At 50.6% G+C, this 19,610-nt stretch overlaps 1 protein-coding gene across 2 annotated transcripts; it reads left to right on the forward strand.

The window, feature by feature from the left end:
- The first annotated feature begins 1,113 nt into the window (after positions 1-1,113).
- On the forward strand, positions 1,114-17,741 carry ALDOC (aldolase, fructose-bisphosphate C). Of its 2 annotated transcripts, none has more exons than XM_035139832.3 (9): positions 1,114-1,444; positions 7,021-7,147; positions 9,358-9,569; positions 9,873-9,927; positions 12,371-12,531; positions 13,443-13,526; positions 15,096-15,270; positions 15,522-15,721; positions 16,815-17,741. In XM_035139832.3, the coding sequence occupies exons 2-9, from the start codon at positions 7,036-7,038 to the stop codon at positions 16,908-16,910; spliced, it is 1,095 nt and encodes a 364-aa protein (XP_034995723.1). In that variant the 5' UTR covers positions 1,114-1,444; positions 7,021-7,035; the 3' UTR covers positions 16,911-17,741. The 2 variants fall into 2 exon arrangements, with proteins under 2 accessions (XP_034995723.1, XP_088514214.1); XM_088658088.1 differs by lacking the exon at positions 1,114-1,444 and adding an exon at positions 2,087-2,243.
- The last annotated feature ends 1,869 nt before the right edge of the window (positions 17,742-19,610 follow it).

Consider the following 19,610-nt stretch of genomic DNA (forward strand, 5'->3'; position numbering starts at 1 on the left):
TCCCGTTGCTCGGTCCCTGCTCCTGCCAACCTAGCAGTTCGAAAGCACGTCAAAGTGCATATAGGTACCGCTCCGGCGGGAAGGAAAACGGTGTTTCCATGTGCTGCTCTGGTTCGCCAGAAGCGGCTTTGTCATGCTGGCCACATGACCTGGAAGCTGTACGCCGGCTCCATTGGCCAGTAAAGCAAGATGAGCGCCACAACCCCAGAGTCGGTCACAACTGGACCTAACAGTCAGGGGTCCCTTTACCTTTACCTATTCTGCCTTGGAATACTGTGTCCAGTTCTGGGTGCCACAGTTTTAAAATGCCATTGGTAAGCAGCAATGTGTGCAGAGGAGGGCAACAAAGATGATCAGGGGTCTGGAAACGAATCCTTATGAGGACTGGTTGAGTGAGTTGGGTATGTTTAGCCTGGAAGAGACCGAGAGGAGATAGAGCCACCTTCAAATATCTCAAGGGCTGTCACAGGGAAGATGGACCAAGCCTGTTTTCTCCTGCTGCGGAGGTTAGGACCCAAGTGAATTGATTCAAATGACAAGAAAGGAGATTCTGGCTCAACATTAGGAAGAACTTTCTGACGGTAAGAGCTGTTCGACGGTGGAACAGCCTCCCTTCAGAAAGTGGTGGACTCTCCTCCCTTGGAGGTTTTTAAGCAGAGATTGGATGGGCATCTGTCAGGAATGCTGGAATCCCTGCATTGCAGGGGGTTGGACTGGATGAGCCTTGCAATCCCTTCCAGCTCTAGGATTCTATGAAAGCCGTCTAGTTTCGTTGCCGTCCCTGCCTCCTGTGGCAGTGAGTTCCACAGTTTAACGACGTGCCGTGTGAAGGAGGAGGACTGGTTCCTTGGACGCAGTCTATAAACGTCCAGTGAAAAGAAACAAAATGTGGGCCACGGGCTTTGTGGGGCTGCCCAGCTGGGCCTCCAGATGTTCGGAGTCTTCCTCTCAGCCCCACCCGCCAGGCTGAGAGTTGCCGCGGTCCAGGAAGGGCAGTCGCTGCCTTTCTCCGCCTCTAACCTACCTCGCAGGGCTGTTGTGAGGATAACAGGGGGAGGAGGGAAACCACGTATACAGAAATGTGACAAACAAACAAACAAATGAAGTTCAAATATACAAACGAGGCTTCCTCCGCCGTTGCGCACGGCGAGCTGCGCCCCTCACCGCGGCATCTGTGCGCCTCTCCGTCGAAACCGGCGTCGTCTCCATCCCGGGCAAGGCTGAGCAGGGGGGTGGGGACCCCTCCCTCCTGGGGTCAGTGGAGGGAACGGCGGGGGGGGCTGGCTCCTCCCTCCCTCCCTCCCTCTCCCCCGCCTCCCCCGCCGGAGTCACGTAGCTCTGCGGCACCGCAGCCTCTTTTACAGCCGGAGCCGCGCCGCCCGCACACGCAGCTGCTCCAGCCTCGACGACAGACGGACGCACGGACGGACGGACGGGGAGGCCGGTAAGCCCGCCAGGATCGGGCCCCAGAGACCCACACACCCACCCCTTCCTCATCCGTGGCACCGTTGCCTGTCCCCCCCTCCCCACAGGAAGGCAAGACTCACCTCCACCATTTGCTCGAGGGGAAGGACGCACAGCACCCCACACAAAAGACGGTCCGAGGATAGGACGCTTGGTGGTGGTGGTGGGATTCCCCAGTTTATTTTTTCTAGCCCCCCCCCCCAATTCATCTTCTCATCTCTGCCTGGTTTTCTGGGGAGCGCCCTACACATATTTTTTGGGAGGGAAGGGGCGCAATCTGCAGCCTCCCCCTCTGTGCTGCGGTGCAAAGGGATGAAGAGGCGTCGCATGGGAGGAAGGAAAGGGGCCTGGGGCGCAGATGGAGCCCCTTAGCGAGGTTAGGGGGTTGCTGTGGGAGTGGCGGCGAAATGCACTCTGCATGTGCTCAGAGGCACCCGTGGGATTGGTTCCAGCTAATGTGCGTGCGGTGGTGAGGAGGGAGGCCCGCCCACCCATCAAATCCCCCCAGGGGCTCCAAACGTCGCCCCCTTCCCATCTTTTGCTAATTCCGGCATCCGTTGTCCTGCGAAAAATAATACCCCTTTTGAAATGATGATGTTTGCATTTCTGTAACCCAGGAAGCAAAGTCCCAAATGGCGGGGAGGGGGTCCAGAGAGGCAAGGGGGCTGTCTTCCACCCTGGGGCTCCCCCAGCTGCTGACCGCCGTGTTAGGGTCCGTCTTGGTGGTCCTGCCAGCCTCCACTTGGATTTGGGGCTCCTGTTCTGGGCCGCCCCCCTTGGTAGGTATAAAAATATATGTGCGGATATTTTTTGCACCCAGAATTCTGGAATGGCAATTCCTTCCCGCCTCCTTTGCTGCCTGTTTGCTAGTCGTTCCCTGGCACCCGTGGGGAGGGAGGGAGCCCTGAGTCCTTTGGCGCTGGCTGGGGTGGGGGTGGCGAAGCGGGTGGGGAGCCCAAAGCAGCTTTCCTGGGACGCTTTCGGAATGGCAACATCTCATGTTCCTGGCTCAAAAAAAGCCCTTTTTGTGAGCCTGGCAGATTGATGGCTTGAATTAAATCTTCCTTTCTGGACAGATGGCTAAGAGACAAGTCCCCCCCCCCCCCCGTTAAATCATTTTTCTTGCCTGTGGCTCAACTTGCTTTCTTGAACACACCAGAAAGCAGAAAACACCAGATGAGGCGTTTAATTTTTATATATTGATCGATCGGTTGGTTGCTTTCCTATCCCATCTCTAAAGAACTCAAGGTGGTGTGCAGGCCCCCCCCAACAACAACCCTGCGAGGTAGGCTAGCCCAAGAGGCAGTGGCTGTCCCCCAAGGTCACCCACTCAGTGAGCTCCATGGCCAAGAGGGAGGATTTGAACCTTGGTGTCTCTAACCACTACACCACACTGCCTCTTAGGTGTGCATGTTACATTTACAGGGAACGTGGGGTGCAGCTCAGCACTCCATAGCCACTGCTTTGCATGCAGAAGGTCCCAGACTCAGTCCCCAATGGTAGGGCTGGAAGAGACTGCAACCCTGGAGAGGCACTGCTGCCGGTCAGTGTGTGCAATACTGGGCTGGATGGACTTTATAAGGAAGCTTCCTATATAGGCAGTGGCAGGGCACCACCTCCTTTGCGTGCAGAAGGTCCCAGACTCGGTCCCCAATGGTGTCTCCAGGTAGGGCTGTAAGAGAGTCTGAAATCCTGGAGAGCCATTGCTGCCAGTCAGAGCAGGCATTATTTAGCTAAGTGGACCAAGCCTCTAACTCACGATAAGGCAGCTTCCAGAGTTTCTGTGAACCAGCATGGCAGAGTGGGGAGAGTGCTGGACTGGGACCTGGAGAAAAAGGTGGGATGCAAAGGCAATAAATAAATGGCCCACCCCTAATTCATTCTCACAACAACCCTGCGAGGTAGGTTAGGTTGAGAAGCAGTGACTGGCCCAAGGTCACCCAGTGAGCTTCGTGGCTGAGGGGGGAAGATTTGAACCCTGGTCTTTCTCAGACTGACACCCTAGTCCACCGTGCCACATCTGCTCTGACCAGACACCAAATTTTGGGGTGTGTTTGTGGGGGGGGGGCTTTCTCTGAGCTGCCCTGGCCTTTTTTGAACCAGACCTAAGAAGGGGGTGGGTTGCCATCTCCCCACAAAAGGGGCGAGAACCGGCTGGCGGGGGGAGGGGCAGGCCATGAAGCTGCCAAGGACATAGCAAGGTCACAGGGCCCCTGGCCTAGGGTGGGGGTCTCTGGTGCCCAGTTTTGGGTCATTGGTGCTGATGGGGACCTGGCAGCGTTGTGGGACCGCCTTGCCCCTCGTGTTGGTGGGGGAAGAGGGAGGGTGGCGGCCCCCGCCTAGGAGGAACTCCTCCCAACTGGAGGCACCCAGGAAGCAGGATTAGGATCCAGTTCTAAATTAGGAGAAGAGTTTAAGGGGAGCGGTGTCTGCCTGCACAATGAGGACTAGCGCATCTTTCTCCAAAAGGAACAAACACACTGCAGAGTCTTGGGAAAAGTTCTGGAGAGGGCAGGGGGTGGAAGGACTCCCCTGGGAGGAGAGCTTGCAGCGTTTGGGTTAAGCTGTGGAACTCCCTCCCACAGGAGGCAGGGAGCCTAGTTGCCTTTAGAAGAGCATTGGACAGATTCCCGGAGGAGGAGGAGAGGGCTCTACTCTGGCTCCCTGGTCGGAGGCAGTCGTACTTCTGAATCCCAGTTGCTGGAAGCCACAGGAAGGGAGAGGGCTCTTGTGTTCGAATCCTGCCACGGGTTTCCCATGGGGGCATCTGCTTGGCCGCTGTGAGAGCAGGAGGCTGGACCAGATGGGCCATGGGCCTGATCCAGCAGCCGCTTTTTATGTTTCCACACTCTCCTGGAGCTCTCAAAGACAGGGATGGCTTAATGTTGACATGTCACTTTGAAGGAATTGCAGAGTTAGCAGGGTCCCCCAAGGGCCATCTAGTCCAACCCCCTGCAGCAGCTTGCAGAGAGTTGGGGGACAAGAAGTAGCAAGCCCCCTTTCTCCCTTATGAGAAAAGGCAGCAAGGCTTGGGCCTTTTAAGCTTGGGAAACCAGGCGAATTGTAAACAATTATGTGAGGCATGATAGAGATGGCAAGAGGGTTCCTTCCCCCCCGCCCATATTTATTAATTATTGCCTATTTATTGTATTGATATCCCAAGGAGCTCAAGATGGCATGCAGAGTTCTCTTCCTCCCCCTTGTATCCTCACAACAACCCTGTGAGGTTGCTTATGCTGAGACTGAGCGATTGGCTTCCAAGTTCAGCCAGTGAGAGCTTCGTGGCTGAGCTGGGGGATTTGAACCCGGGTCTCGATCTGGCACTCTCACCACTAGGCAACCACAGGCTCTGCATAATACTGGGATCCAAAAGAGGTCGCCCAGTGAAGCTCAGGACAGGCAAAAGGAAGGACCGCTTCAGGCAGCATGTAGCTGAACTATGGAACTCACTGCAACAAGATGTTTATTTTAAAAATGTTCTCTCTCCACTTTCTCCATGCCGTGTGGTGTGCTGTAAACATCTGAAGGCATCCCTTTTTAGGGAAGTTTTTAATGTTTAATGCTGTATTGTCTTTTTAATATTCGGTTGGAAGCCATCCGGAGTGGCTGGGGAAGTCCAGCCAGATGGGTGGGGTATTAATAATAATAATAATTATAATAATAATAATGTTGCTGCCTTGCTTCTTGGTGCCAAGTCCTGGAAAATATTTGGGGATATCTTACTGATTCACCGGATTTGGGGACTGTGCTAATAATAATAATAATAATAATAATAATAATAATAATAATAATAGCAATAGCAATAATTAATAATGGGTCCCCATTTGGTGGCCGCAGAAAAGAAAAGCTCTTGCAGGGAATGTTTGTTTTGCAGGCTGTGCTTGAGAGGGGAAGGGTGCTTAATCCTCAGGGGTTACTAACAGTAAAGCCCTCGGCTGCCTGTGGTTGGGGGGGGGGAGTGCCTGGCCGTGCGTGCTGCCATCTGGCTGGGGCTGCCACGAGGCTGGCCACGTGTCTGTGCCGGCGGCTGCGATCGCCCAGCTCTCCGTTACGTAACTTGTCCTCTGCTACGTGCTCCCTGGATGGGCAGGCGGGCAGAGGGGGGGTGGTTCTGTCTGTCCGTCCGTCTGTCTGGGTGGTGCAGGTGGGTGGGGGGCTGGCAGAGAGGGGGCAGGCCCAGCACCCATTTCTGCCTCGCCTGGCACACTAATGCCCTGGGTAGCGGCAAGGGAACCTCTTAAGAGCATACAAGCAGCCACATTATCTATCTATATACAGTCTATCAGTCTATCATCTATCTATCTATCATCTATCTATCTATCTATCTATCTATCTATCTATCTATCTATCTATCTATCTATCATGTCCCCAGTGCTCAGATTATTCAATAATGCATTTTTGCAGCCCAGGAAGCAAAGCAAGGTGTGCTTTGTTTACGAGCTTGCATTTCAATAGCCGGGAAAGTCGTTCTTCATGCAGTTCATTTTTATTTTTAAAATTCATATACTGCCCTTCATCCAAAGATTGGTGAGCATTTACTGTTCCCAACCCTATTCCTGCGGAAAGCCATCTAATTAGATTGTAATTTGATCCTGACTTGTTTTTAGGAGGTAATTTAATTATTGTTTGATTTTATATCAATGTTATATATTTGGTGTTAGCTGCCCTGAGCCCGGTTTTGGCTGGGGAGGGCGGGATACAAATAAAAGTTGTTGTTATTATTATTATTATTAATATTTGGGGGGGGCGCGTTGACAGAATAAAATACAAGATAAACCGCAGTAAATAATTAAACCAAAACAACAAAAGAATAACCCCCCTCCCCACTGATGCATTTAAAAGGCTGTAGAATATTAATCAGCCAAAGGCGTTAAACTATGGAACTCCCTGCTGCAGGAGGCAGTGGTGGTCACCAACCTAGACAGGGGATCAGGCATGGAGAAAAAGAGGGCTATCGGTGGCTGCTAGACACAATAGTTCTGCCTCCACCATTGGTGGCGGCAATGATTTTGAAACCCAGACCCCCAAATTGTGCTACTGATCAGCCTGATCAGCTCGTCACAAACACAGAGCAAATATTCTGTTTTAAGCTCACTATCTAGTTCCAGCCCCCAGCTGGGAATTGGTTTAAGGGGCTGAAAAATGGAATTAAACTGATGGTGCTTTCGATGCACGGGTGTCGACTCGATCGATATTTGCACATAAAGTTTCCATGAGCACTGTAGCAGATATCGATGGAGTAAATTGCAAAGCCCTAGATTGGTTTTGGAATGGGGATAACGAAAATATACAAGGTTTCAGTACAGACTCGCTATGGATATCGCTTGACCATTCTGTTTAATCTGCAAGCTTTTTGTCATCGTTTAAAGACAAGCGAACAAGGTCTGCATAAAAGCAGCGAGTGGACGGAGGGCTTGGCAAAGTCGACGGGAGTTGTTGACCCCCGTTTGCGGGGCGCGGGAGCCCTAGAAAGAGATGCCCCCCTGGGCGCCATGTCAGAAAAGGTGGGGGTGTGTGTCTCTGCTGACTTGCTTCTTGTGCCTTCCTTTGGCGCAGGAAAAACCAGCCAAGATGACACACCAGTACCCCGCCCTCACCACGGAGCAGAAGATGGAGCTCTCAGACATCGCCCAGCGGATCGTGGCCCCGGGCAAGGGCATCCTGGCAGCTGATGAATCTGTGGGTAGGCCTCTTTTTCTTTTAAAAAGTACCCCTGAAAATGTCCTGCACTGGTTCTCCACTTAGGCAGGTAGAAGCCTGGTAGATGAAGGGAACGCTGTGGATGTAGCCTATCTTGATTTCAGCAAGGCCTTTGACAAGGTGCCCCATGATATTCTTGTAAAGAAGCTGGTAAAATGTGGGCTAGACAATGCTACCATTCAGTGGATTTGTAGCTGGCTTACTGACCGAACCCAAAGGGTGCTCATCAATGGCTCCTCCTCATCCTGGAGAGTAGTGACTAGTGGGGTGCCACAGGGTTCTGTCTTGGGCCCAGTCTTGTTCAACATCTTTATCAATGACTTGGATGATGGGCTTGAGGGAATCCTGAGCAAGTTTGCAGATGACACCAAATTGGGAGGGGTGGCTAACACCCCAGAGGACAGGATCACACTTCAGAATGACCTTAACAGATTAGACAACTGGGCCAAAGCAAACAAGATGAATTTTAACAAGGAGAAATGTAAAGTACTACACTTGGGCAAAAAAAATGAAAGGCACAAATACAGGATGGGAGACACCTGGCTTGAGAGCAGTACATGTGAAAAGGATCTAGGAGTTTTGGTTGACCACAAACTTGACATGAGTCAGCAGTGTGATGCAGCAGCTAAAAAAGCCAATGCAATTCTGGGCTGCATCAATAGGAGTATAGCATCTAGATCAAGGGACGTAATAGTACCACTGTATTCCGCTCTGGTCAGACCTCACCTGGAGTACTGTGTCCAGTTCTGGGCACCACAGTTCAAGAAGGATACTGATAAGCTGGAACGTGTCCAGAAGAGGGCAACCAAAATGGTCAAAGGCCTGGAAACGATGCCTTATGAGGAACGGCTTAGGGAGCTGGGTATGTTTAGCCTGGAGAAGAGAAGGTTAAGGGGTGATATGATAACCATGTTCAAATATATTAAAGGATGCCATATAGAGGAGGGAGAAAGGTTGTTTTCTGCTGCTCCAGAGAAGCGGACACAGAGCAACGGATTCAAACTACAAGAAAGAAAATTCCACCTAAACATTAGGAAGAACTTCCTGACAGTAAGAGCTGTTCGGCAGTGGAATTTGCTGCCAAGGAGTGTGGTGGAGTCTCCTTCTTTGGAGGTCTTTAAGCAGAGGCTTGACAGCCATCTGTCAGGAATGCTTTGATGGTGTTTCCTGCTTGGCAGGGGGTTGGACTGGATGGCCCTTGTGGTCTCTTCCAACTCTATGATTCTATGATTCTATGACCCAGATGCGCAACTATAGGATGGGGGGGAGGCACCTGGCTTGGCAACAGAGCATGTGAGAAGGATTGGGGGGGGGGGGTATTAGGAGACCACAAGCTGAACAGGAGTCCACAGTGTGATGTAGCAGCAAAAAAAGCAAATGCTTCTCTGTCCTGCATTAAGAGAAGTCTAGTGTCCAGATCAGGGGTCAGCAAACTTTTTCAGCAGGGGGCCGGTCCACTGTCCCTCAGACCTTGTGGGGGGCCAGACTATATTTTGCAAAAATAAGGAAAAGAACAAATTCCTATGCCCCACAAACAACCCAGAGATGCATTTTAAATAAAAGGACACATTTTACTCATGTAAAAACACGCTGATTCCCAGACTGTCCATGGGCTGGATTTAGAAGGTGATTGGGCCGGATCCAGCCCCCGGGCCTTAGTTTGCCTACCCATGGTCCAGATCAAGGGAAGTCATAGTCCCGCTCTATTCTGCCTGGAATACTGTGTCCAGTTCTGGGCGCCACAATTTAAGAAGGGTGTTGACAGGCGGGAAGGTGGGCAGAGGAGGGCGGCCAGGATGATCAAGGGCCTGTAAGCCAAGCCTGATGAAGAACGGTTGAAGGAGTTAGATATGTTTAGCCTTGAAAATGATAGAATCATAGAATCAAAGAGTGATTCTTTAGTTGAGATTCCTGCATTGCAGGGGGTTGGACTAGATTACCCTTGGGGATCCCTTCCCATCCTAGGATTCTATGATACCAATTCTCTGCTGGGGTTACCTGCTGGCTTTGACCGACCTTATTGAGCGGCTTTTGATGTCCATTTTACAGATGGCAACTGAGGCTGGGAGTCAAGGTCCCTCGAACTAGGGGCGCTGCAGACTCATATCCCCTGACCCTCCCGCCGTTGCGCTTCCAAACATTTGCATGGGTTTTTGGTTTGGTAATTCCCCCTCTGCCTTCCTCCTCCGACAGGGAGCATGGCCAAGCGGCTGAACCAGATCGGGGTGGAGAACACCGAGGAGAACCGGCGTCTCTACCGCCAGATCCTCTTCAGCGCCGACAGCCGGGTGGAGAAGTGCATTGGGGGGGTCATCTTCTTCCACGAGACCATGTACCAGAAGGCGGACGACGGCACGCCCTTCGTCGAGATGGTCAAGGACAAGGGCATCGTCGTGGGCATCAAGGTGCGTGAGACGAATCAGGGCTGTGGGTCGCGTGGGGCGGAGAGAGGTTCCTCCCCCTTTGAGGGAAAGGAAACGGCCAGCTCTCGTCTGCAGGGCGTCTCAAAGCCAGACCCTGGTGACCCCGTGCCCTCCACACCTCTTGGACTACAACTCCCATGGGCGTGTAATCCCGGGGCTGATGGGAATTGTAGTGCAGCAGCTTCCTCGCCCCTGGCTTGTTCTGGGCCTTGGAGAGGGTCCGGGTCCCTAGAGGGTCTGCCACAGAGGCGTCAGTCACCCTCGGCTGTCTTGTGTCTTTCCCAGGTGGACAAGGGCGTTGTGCCTCTCGCTGGGACCGATGGAGAGACCACCACCCAAGGTAGGAAGGAGCCTTTGAAGCCCAGCCAACCCATCAGAAGAGATGGATTTTCACCTGCTAGCTGGCTGGTGGTCAAATGGGCAGGCAGGTCAAAGGGATGTTTTGGAATACTGTAGCTATTTCCTTAGCCATCCTAGAGACGATTTCGAGCTGGGCGGCTCAATGCTCTGACTCAGGACAAAGCAAATTTGCTGCCCTTGCCCATTGTTCCAAAGGTCATTTTGGGATTGAAATGATCTGCTCTTTCTGTAAGTGGATTAGGTCTTAGAGAGGCGCAGGTCAATTCTGTGTCCAGGGCAGCTGTTTATCAGCTCCATCTGGTACGCAGGCTGAGACCCTACCTGCTCGCGGACTGTCTCACCAGAGTGGGCCATGCTCTAGTTATCTCTCGCTTGGACTACTGCTATGCGCTCTACGTGCGGCTACCTTTGAAGGTGACCCGGAAACTACAATTAATCCTAAATGCAGCAGCTAGACTGGTGACTGGGAGCGGCTGCCGAGATCACATAACACCGGTCCTGAAAGACCTACATTGGCTCCCAGTACGTTTCTGAGCACAATTCAAAGTGTTGGTGCTGACCTTTAAAGCCCTAAACGGCCTCGGTCCAGTATACCTGAAGGAGCGTCTCCTCCCCCATCGTTCTGCCCGGACACTGAGGTCCAGCGCCGAAGGCCTTCTGGCGGTTCCCTCGCTACGAGAAGCTGAGTTACAGGGAACCAGGCAGAGGGCCTTCTCGGTAGTGGCACCCGCCCTGTGGAATGCCCTCCCACTAGAGGTCAAAGAGAACAACAATTACCAGACCTTTAGAAGGCATCTCAAGGCAGCCCTGTTTAGGGAAGCTTTTAATGTTTGATGGATTTCTGTATTTTACTGTTTTGTTGGAAGCCGCCCAGAGTGGCTGGGGGAAGCCGCCCAGATGGGCGGGGTATAAATAATAATAATAATTATAATCATAATAATTATAATTTATTATTATTATTATTATTATTATTATTATTATTATTATTATTATGCCATGAAATGTTAGGGCCGAGGGTAGGCTGCCTTAAATAAATAATAACCAAGAGTGCTAAGAAGATGAGAATAGCCTCCCGGATCAGAGCAGCGGCTCATCTAGTCCTGCCTCCTCTTCTCACACCTGCCAAATGCCCCAAAGAACCTGGGAATCGAGATAGACTGCCTCTGGACTTGGAGGTTCCATAGGAACGTTAGACGAGTCTGGCTGCTGGATCAGGCCAAAGGGGGGCCCATCTAGTCCTGTTCTCACAGTGGCCAACCAGGTGCCTCTCCTGGGAAACCTGCAAGCAGGATCCAAGCAAGCAGGATCCAAGCCTGAGCCCTTTCCTCTACTCTGGTTTTCAGCAACTAGTACAGTAGCCAGAAGCATTTACCAGCTCCAACCATGGAAGCAGAGCAGGGCCATCCTTGCTAGCAGCCATTGAGAGCCCTCTCCTCCTCCATGAATCGGCCCAGTCCTCTTTTAAAGCCATCTAGGTTGGGGGCCATTGGTGCTTCCTGTGGGAGAGAGTTCCACAGTTTAACACTCACACTGCTGTGTGAAGAAGTCCTTTCTTACTAATGATTATAACATCTGCAGAAACCTTCTATTTCATCAGACCTGTGTAGGGATGAAAAACGTCCCAAAATGGCTTGTTGATGCTTGTTTTAAACTTTTTTTTTGCTTTTTTAAAAAAAGTTTTTGTTTAGTGTCTTCCTGACAGTAAGAGCTGTTTGACAGTGGAATTTGCTGCCAAGGAGTGTGGTGGAGTCTCCTTCTTTGGAGGTCTTTAAGCAGAGGCCATCTGTCAGGAATGCTTTGATTGTGTTTCCTGCTTGGCAGGGGGTTGGACTGGATGACCCTTGTGGTCTCTTCCAACTCTATGATTCTATGATTCTAAAATAGTTTTAAACTTTTTATGTGGTTCTTTTCTTTTTATGTGGTTCTTTTCTTTTTCATATTGTAGCACACTTTGATATGTTCTGTGATTTAACGATACAGAAATACCTTGATAAATAACTCAGGGCTTGTGAATGTTTAACCACCTCCATCAGGCAACTGAAAGCTCTTTTTTTAAAAAAAATAATAATAAATTTTATTAAAGCTATTTCACAATACAATAAGATAAAGAAACTAATCTAAATAAAAACACAGAGGAAGATAAAGGGAAATGCAGAGTCCTCTCTCAAAGGCAGCTCTTAATCGTGCAGAAGCTGGTTCGCCCTTCTAGCTCTCACCCGGGAGCTGTAGATAAAAGTTCCATAACTGTTTAATTAGAGTAATTCAACTATGCAGCCCTAAACCCTGGTACCACCGGCTAATTATTTAAAATATCTCCAGCCCATCCCTTAAGAAGGTGCCAGTTAACAGGTCAGGCTTTTGATTTTTAAAATACGAATATATTATTGTCCCCCCATAATGCTTCCCTTTCTTCTTCCTGCCAGGCCTGGACGGGCTCTCTGAGCGCTGCGCTCAGTACAAGAAAGACGGGGCGGATTTCGCCAAGTGGCGCTGTGTGTTGAAGATCAGCGATAACACGCCCTCCGCCCTGGCCATCCTGGAGAACGCCAACGTCCTGGCGCGCTATGCCAGTATCTGCCAGCAGGTGAGGGCACCTGGCTGTCGGGAGAGTCTGGAAGTCTCCTTGCAATGACTCTCTAGCTTGGTATTGTCTGCACTGACTGGCAGCAGCTGTCCCGGGTCTCTTGCAGCCCTGCCTGGAAATGCCACTGAGGTCTGAACCCAGGACCTTCTGCATGCAAAGCAGGGGCTCTGCTACGGAGCCACGGCCCTTCCCCTACAAAGTTTCTAGTCCTCATGCATTTAAATAAAGCTTCGGCTGAAATAGGAACCTGGGAAGCTGTCTTACGCAGCGTCAGGCAATTGGTCTGGTATTTGGTATTTTCAACACCGAAGCCCTTTCCTTTAAACAACCCCACAAGGCTATAGTCCTTATGATTCTAAATAAAGGGGCAAACAGGAAGCTGCCTCGTGCAGAGTCAAACTACAGTCCATCGGGACTGTGTACGCACTGACTGGCAGTAGTTCTCCAGGGTTTTAGCTGTCATTTCCAGCCTGTATGCTGTTGGGGATTTGAATCTGGGGCCTTCTGCAAGCCAAGCAGGTTCACCATACCCCTGGGCTCTGGCCCTGTGCTAGCCTCGTGCCTTGCAACATGCCCAGAGTGGCGATGGGGAGGATGGCAGTGTGGCCTAGTGGTGAGAGTGTCTGACCAGGACCCGGGAGAGACCGGGGTTCAGATCCCCAACTCATAGGCCAGTCACACTGCCTCTCTCAGCCTAAGCACATTCGCAAGGTTGTTCTGGGGATGAATGGGGAGGAGGAGAACCAAGATGAGCTCCTTGGGAATAAAGGGGGACTAAACAATGGAATGAATTTTAAAAAACGAAATAAAATTATGCAGCCGCCACACTGTCAAATGGGGAAATCCAGCCGTCTTTCGGGGCAAAGAAGCCTCTCACCTCTTAAGTGCTTGTGTTGGCCTTTCTGCTCTAGAACGGCATCGTGCCCATTGTGGAACCAGAGATCCTGCCCGATGGGGAACACGATTTGAAGAGGTGCCAGTACGTGACGGAGAAGGTGAGGCTTCTCTCTGTGTGTGTTAAGTTTAGAAAACGGGCATGGCTGCCCCCACCTCTTTCAAAATCTCATTTTATCATCATCACCATCACTTTTAATTTGTATACCGCCTTTCCGTCTTACAATACTTGAGGCGGTTTACAAGCTGAAGAAACAGAATCTAATGCAATTCATTTTATAATGTACATAAAACAGAACAAGTATAACAGATGTAAAACAAAACTGTGAAATGGGTACATGGAACACAGCTGCGCATGGGTTAAAATAGCAAAGTGTGAGTCTCGACTCTCAACGTTATCAGATTATCAAGCTTGGTTTAAACAATGCTTCCATTGCATACGTCACAAAAAGGACGCCAAATCACATAAGGAGCATCCGGAAGCCTTAATTTTCTCTATTATAGCTCTATTCCAGAATGAGGGTACCAAGTGTAAGATTTTGGGCTGGAAAACAGGCATGGCTTAATCCACGTGGCGAAGGCCTATCTTGGATTTTTATGCTTTTTCTTCTTAAAGTTTACAGACTCTTGGTAGCTAAAAATTGGAAGAGCGAGACGCTGCCCACAGTAATAGATTGGCAAACACAAATGTTAAATTATATTAGGATGGCATGGTTGACAGACTCAATGAGAGATATACCCGTACAAAAGACAGTGAAAGAGTGGAGAGTGTATAAGAACTATCTTAAAACATATTACCCAAATAGCTCTCTGCTCACGGATATTGAATGATGCTTGAGAGAAATAGAAAGGATTAGAATAATAATGAGGAGGAAAAAGAGATATCGTTAACATAAGCCTGTGAAACATAAGATATTGAAAAGTGTGCAACAAAAGGGACAGGAAGTAGCTATATGTAGATGTGATGAGTGTATCTGTTTTGTATTCTTATTTGTTCTGTAAATCTGTGAGGATAAGTTTTGACGAAATATTGTAAGAATAAGGTTTTTCTTGCCCTTTTTTTCTTTTTTTTCTTTTTTCTTCTTCTTTTTGTATCGATCTTCTTTATTGTATTGCTGATTTTTTTCCCTCCCTTATTATTCTCCCCCACCTTATTATTCCTTTTTATACGTAAGTGTGTATTTGTTGCTTTGCTGATTTTAAACAATAAAAACTATTTTTTTATATAAAAAAAATAAAGTTTACAGACTCCTCCAAAGTGTTTGGCAGAATGCCAGCAAGCCTGAACCCTCTTGCCATTTCCTCCCAGACGAAACAGTATTAGAAGGGTTGGCAGGAAGCAAAATAGTTTAGTTAACGTTTTGTTGGATACATCGTAAATAAATACCTGCAACTTTTGAAAGAAGCTTCGAAAGAGCATCAGGAGAGCTTTGCCATTGAGCATCCAATGTCCAGCGGCTTCCGGCAAGTGGAGGCAGAGCATAGCTTTTGTGGCTAGGAGCCACTGATAGCCCTTTCCTCCTTGAATTGGCCCAATCCTCTTTTCAAGCCCCCTTGAGTCTCTATGGGGTTCCTTTAGAGCTGGATCCAGAGACCCACCTGGCACTAAATGGGGCACATGGCAAGAGTGTCGGGGAGCCTCATTGCAGCTGCACCTGTTGGATTTCCAGGTCCTGGCTGCTGTTTACAAGGCGCTGAGCGACCACCACGTCTACCTGGAAGGGACCTTGCTCAAGCCCAACATGGTGACCCCGGGGCACGCCTGCCCGACCAAGTACAGCCCGGAAGAGATCGCCATGGCGACGGTGACCGCCCTGCGCCGCACGGTGCCGCCTGCCGTCCCAGGTAGACCAGTGTTCCCTCCCTCCCTCCCTCCCTCCCTCCCTCCCTCCCTCCCGCCTGCCCCCCAGCTCCCCTTGGGAAGCCACACAAGGGTCTTCATGCCCTGCTCCTCAGGCTTCCCAAAGGTGCCAGATTCTCGGCGGGTGACCTTGGGCCATCCCCTGCCCTGTTCCTTGGCCTACCTCGCAGGGTTGTCGTGAGGGTCAAATCCCCGATTGCTCAGCCGTCTCCTCCTTCCCAATGCTCTCCTTCAGGGGTCACCTTCCTGTCTGGCGGGCAAAGCGAGGAGGAGGCGTCCATCAACCTCAACGCCATCAACAACTGCCCCCTGCCCCGTCCGTGGGCGCTGACCTTTTCCTACGGCCGGGCGCTGCAGGCCTCGGCCCTCAACGCCTGGCGCGGTCAGCGGGAGAATGAGGACTCGGCCACGGAGGAGTTCGTCAAACGCGCCGAGGTAAAGGGCAGGGCGGTGGCAGCGGGTGGGGGGGCTGTTTCTCCTCCTCCTCCTCCTGTGGGGCAGAGGGTCCCGGGGCAGGCCTCCAAAGGCTCCTTCTTGTAGCGCAGGGAGCGAGAGAATGCGGGTGTCCCAGGTTAGACAAACAGGCCAGTGACCCACCCAGTTCAGCACCCTCTTCTCACAGTGGCCAAATACCCATAAGTACGTAGGAATTGAGATAGACTGCCCCTGGACCTGGAGGTTCTATAAGAATATCATAAGAGCCTGCTGGATCAAGACTGCGACCCACAGTGGCCAACCAGGTACCCCCAATGGAAACCCGTAAGCGGGAGCTGAGCACAAGAACCACTTTGGAGCTTTTTTAAAGCAGAGGTTGAATGGCCATCCGTCAGGGATGCTCTAGTTGAGATTCCTGCGTTGCGGGGGGTTGGGCTAGATGACCCGTGGGTCCCTTCCAACTCTGTGATTCTGTGACTCCACCACCACCCCCAGCATCCGTACAGGGGCCCAGGCAGAAAAAGGCTCAACCCTCGTCGCCTGCTCCCTTCTCAAACCGGCGATGCAGATGAGGGCGCCAGGACCTTCCATAAACAAAAAGCAGGTGCTCCATTGCTGAGCTTGCTTTCAAAATAAAGATTCTGGTCCTCATGTTTGCAAAACTAGGGAAGAGAAACCGAGGGAGCCGACTTGTACCAAGTAGGATATAAATGGGCAAGAGCTATGGCCATTTCCCTGACCAAAAACGGGGCGGGATTCTAGTCCCTTTTATGCTAAAGAAAAGGATTCTTTAAATAGGAAGCTCCCTTATGCATAGTGAGACCATTGTGCCATCTAGCTCAGAGATCTGCACACACTGAACAGCATTGCTGACTTGGACTGATAGGAGTTGTAGTCTAAAATCTGTCCAGGTCAGCGGAGCCTGATGGGAGTTGTAATCTAAAATCTGTCCAGGCCAGCTGAGCCTGATGGGAGTTGTAGTTTAAAATCTGTCCAGGCCAGCGGAGCCTGATGGGAGTTGTAGTCTAAAATCTGTCCAGGTCAGCGGAGCCTGATGGGAGTTGTATTTCCAAACACTTCTTCTGCTTTCCAGGTCAATGGCTTGGCGGCCCTCGGCAAGTACGAAGGGTCCAGCGACGGTTGTGGGGCGGCCGGCCTGTCTCTCTATGTCGCCAACCACGCCTACTGAGGCCCCGCTGGGCTGGGAGCAGCCCCCCCACCTCCAGGTGGGGCCAGGCTTTTAGCCGCTCCCCACCCCCACCCCCACTGACGGAATACCTCCCACTCTGCTACCTTGCATACCAGCCACGACAGCCACACCCAGCTTTGTCTCTACCGTAGCCGCCAGAGGAGCGAAGTAGCCACAGAGTGTGTCCGGTGCCAGGGGCGACGTGCGCGGAGGAGCAGCAGCAGCCGAAAGAGGAGCCGGGTTTTGTGCAGCTGGGAAGGGGAGGGGGTGGGAATCCTAGCAGGGCGGTCCTACCTTGCAGGGTCGTTCTGAGGATCCCGAAGCACATCCAGAAGCGCTAGGAAGAACCCAAAGGGGATGTTCCCACCCTGGAGGCGGAAGCGAGTGTGGGGTGGGGTGGGGCAGGAGAGGGTTGTGGGGCGAGCCTACCTATTGCAGGGGGCCACAGGTTGCAAGGGGATCCCCTGGAGAATGTGACGTTTTGGGGGTTCCCCGCTGTGTGGGAGGAGCTGTTGCCATCACGCCAGCATGATGCCGCCCCTCCCTCCCTCCCTCCCCCTCCCTGCCTGTCTATTTGGGGTCCCCTTTTCCCGCCCATGTGGCTCTGCACTTGGATGTTGGTCGTTGCTTTTGCAGAGCTGCGCCCCCTAAGTATCCCCCACCGCCGGGCGATGTCAGCATGGGGGGCTCCCCCCGAGTTGCCAAAGGGAGGGGGAGGCAGTTACCGCCCTCTGTGTGCGTGCTTGTGTGTCGAGTGTGCACTCTTTGCACCTTAAATGTACCAAATAGACCTTATGACTAATAATAATAATAAACCGATAGAGGAGTGAAGTCGTCCGCGTTTTGTTTGCTTCTGAAACGCCTTCGTTGTTTGTGATGCAATTTAAGAAAAAAAAATTGTGCTGCGTTCTTTATTAATTTTGGCTAGTTATTTTGGAAGATGTACACTGCTAGACTGCAAAAAACCCCATAACAACAACAACAGCATCCTGTTTTGCATGCAGAATGTACCTGGTTCAATCCCCACTGGCAGCATCTCCCTAAAAGAGGAAGACCGCCCCCTAAAAAAAACCTGGAGAGCTGCTGCCAGTCAGTGCAGACCGTACTGAGCTAGATGAACCCTGTGGTCTGACACTGCAGCTTCCTAAGTAGAATTAGTAACAATTTAATAATTTAACTTTTATGGGTTAAATTTAATAATTTAACTTTTATGGGCTTTTATGGGTATGTCCGTAGCAAAAGGAAGAACAAGGAAACAGTGGGGTCACTTAGAGGAGAAGATGGTGAAATGCAAACAGGGGACAGAGAAAGGGCAGAAGAACTCAATGCCTTCTTTGCCTCAGTCTTCTCCAAGAAAGAAAACAACGCCCGACCTGAAGAATATGGAGCAGATGATTCAGCAGGGGAAACACAGCCCAGAATAAGTAAGGAGGTAGTACAAGAATACTTGGCTAGTTTAGATGTATTCAAGTCTCCAGGGCCAGATGAACTACATCCAAGAGTATTAAAAGAACTGGCAGAGGTGATTTCAGAACCACTGGCAATAATCTTTGAGAATTCCTGGAGAACAGGCGAAGTCCCAGCAGACTGGAGGAGGGCAAATGTTGTCCCTATTTTCAAAAAGGGGGAAAGAGAGGACCCAAACAATTACCGCCCAGTCAGCCTGACATCAATACCAGGAAAGATTCTAGAGCAGATCATTAAGCAAACTGTCTGTGAGCACCTAGAAAGAAACTCTGTGATCACTAAAAGTCAGCATGGGTTCCTGAAAAATAAGTCATGTCAGACTAATCTGATCTCATTTTTTGACAGAATTACAAGCCTGGTAGATGAAGGGAACGCTGTGGATATAGCCTATCTTGATTTCAGCAAGGCCTTTGACAAGGTGCCCCATGATATTCTTGTAAAGAAGCTGGTAAAATGCGGGCTAGACAATGCTACCATTCAGTGGATTTATAACTGGCAGGCTGACCGAACCCAAAGGGTGCTCATCAATGGCTCCTCCTCATCCTGGAGAGTAGTGACTAGTGGGGTGCCACAGGGTTCTGTCTTGGGCCCAGTCTTGTTCAACATCTTTATCAATGACTTGGATGATGGGCTTGAGGGCATCCTGAGCAAGTTTGCAGAGGACACCAAATTGGGAGGGGTGGCTAATAAACCAGAGGACAGAAACACACTTCAGAATGACCTTAACAGATTAGACAACTGGGCCAAGCAAACAAGATGAATTTTAACAAGGAGAAATGTAAGGTACTACACTTGGGAGGGGGGGAATGAAAGGCACAAATACAGGATGGGAGACACCTGGCTTGAGAGCAGTACATGTGAAAAGGATCTAGGAGTCTTGGTAGACCACAGACTTGACATGAGTCAGCAGTGTGATGCAGCAGCTTAAAAAGCCAATGCAATTCTGGGCTGCATCAATAGGAGTATAGCATCTAGATCAAGGGAAGTAATAGTACCACTGTATTCTGCTCTGGTCAGACCTCACCTGGAGTACTGTGTCCAGTTCTGGGCACCACAGTTCAAGAAGGATACTGACAAGCTGGAACGTGTCCAGAAGAGGGCAACCAAAATGGTCAAAGGCCTGGAAACGATGCCTTATGAGGAACGGCTTAGGGAGCTGGGTATGTTTAGCCTGGAGAAGAGAAGAGAAGGTTAAGGGGTGATATGATAGCCATGTTCAAATATAGGAAAGGA

This window comes from Zootoca vivipara, chromosome 14, assembly GCF_965207765.1.
Source record: "Zootoca vivipara chromosome 14, rZooViv2.hap1.1, whole genome shotgun sequence".
Taxonomy (NCBI): Eukaryota; Metazoa; Chordata; class Lepidosauria; order Squamata; family Lacertidae; genus Zootoca; species Zootoca vivipara.

Coding starts and splice junctions, on each gene's coding strand:
- ALDOC (XM_088658088.1), top strand. CDS start 2,097: ATGGCGGGGAGGGGGTCCAGAGAGGCAAGGGGGCTGTCTTCCACCCTG. Junction 12,532..13,442: donor ATGCCAGTATCTGCCAGCAG/GTGAGGGCACCT, acceptor TTTCTGCTCTAG/AACGGCATCGTGCCCATTGT. Junction 15,271..15,521: donor GGTGCCGCCTGCCGTCCCAG/GTAGACCAGTGT, acceptor GCTCTCCTTCAG/GGGTCACCTTCCTGTCTGGC.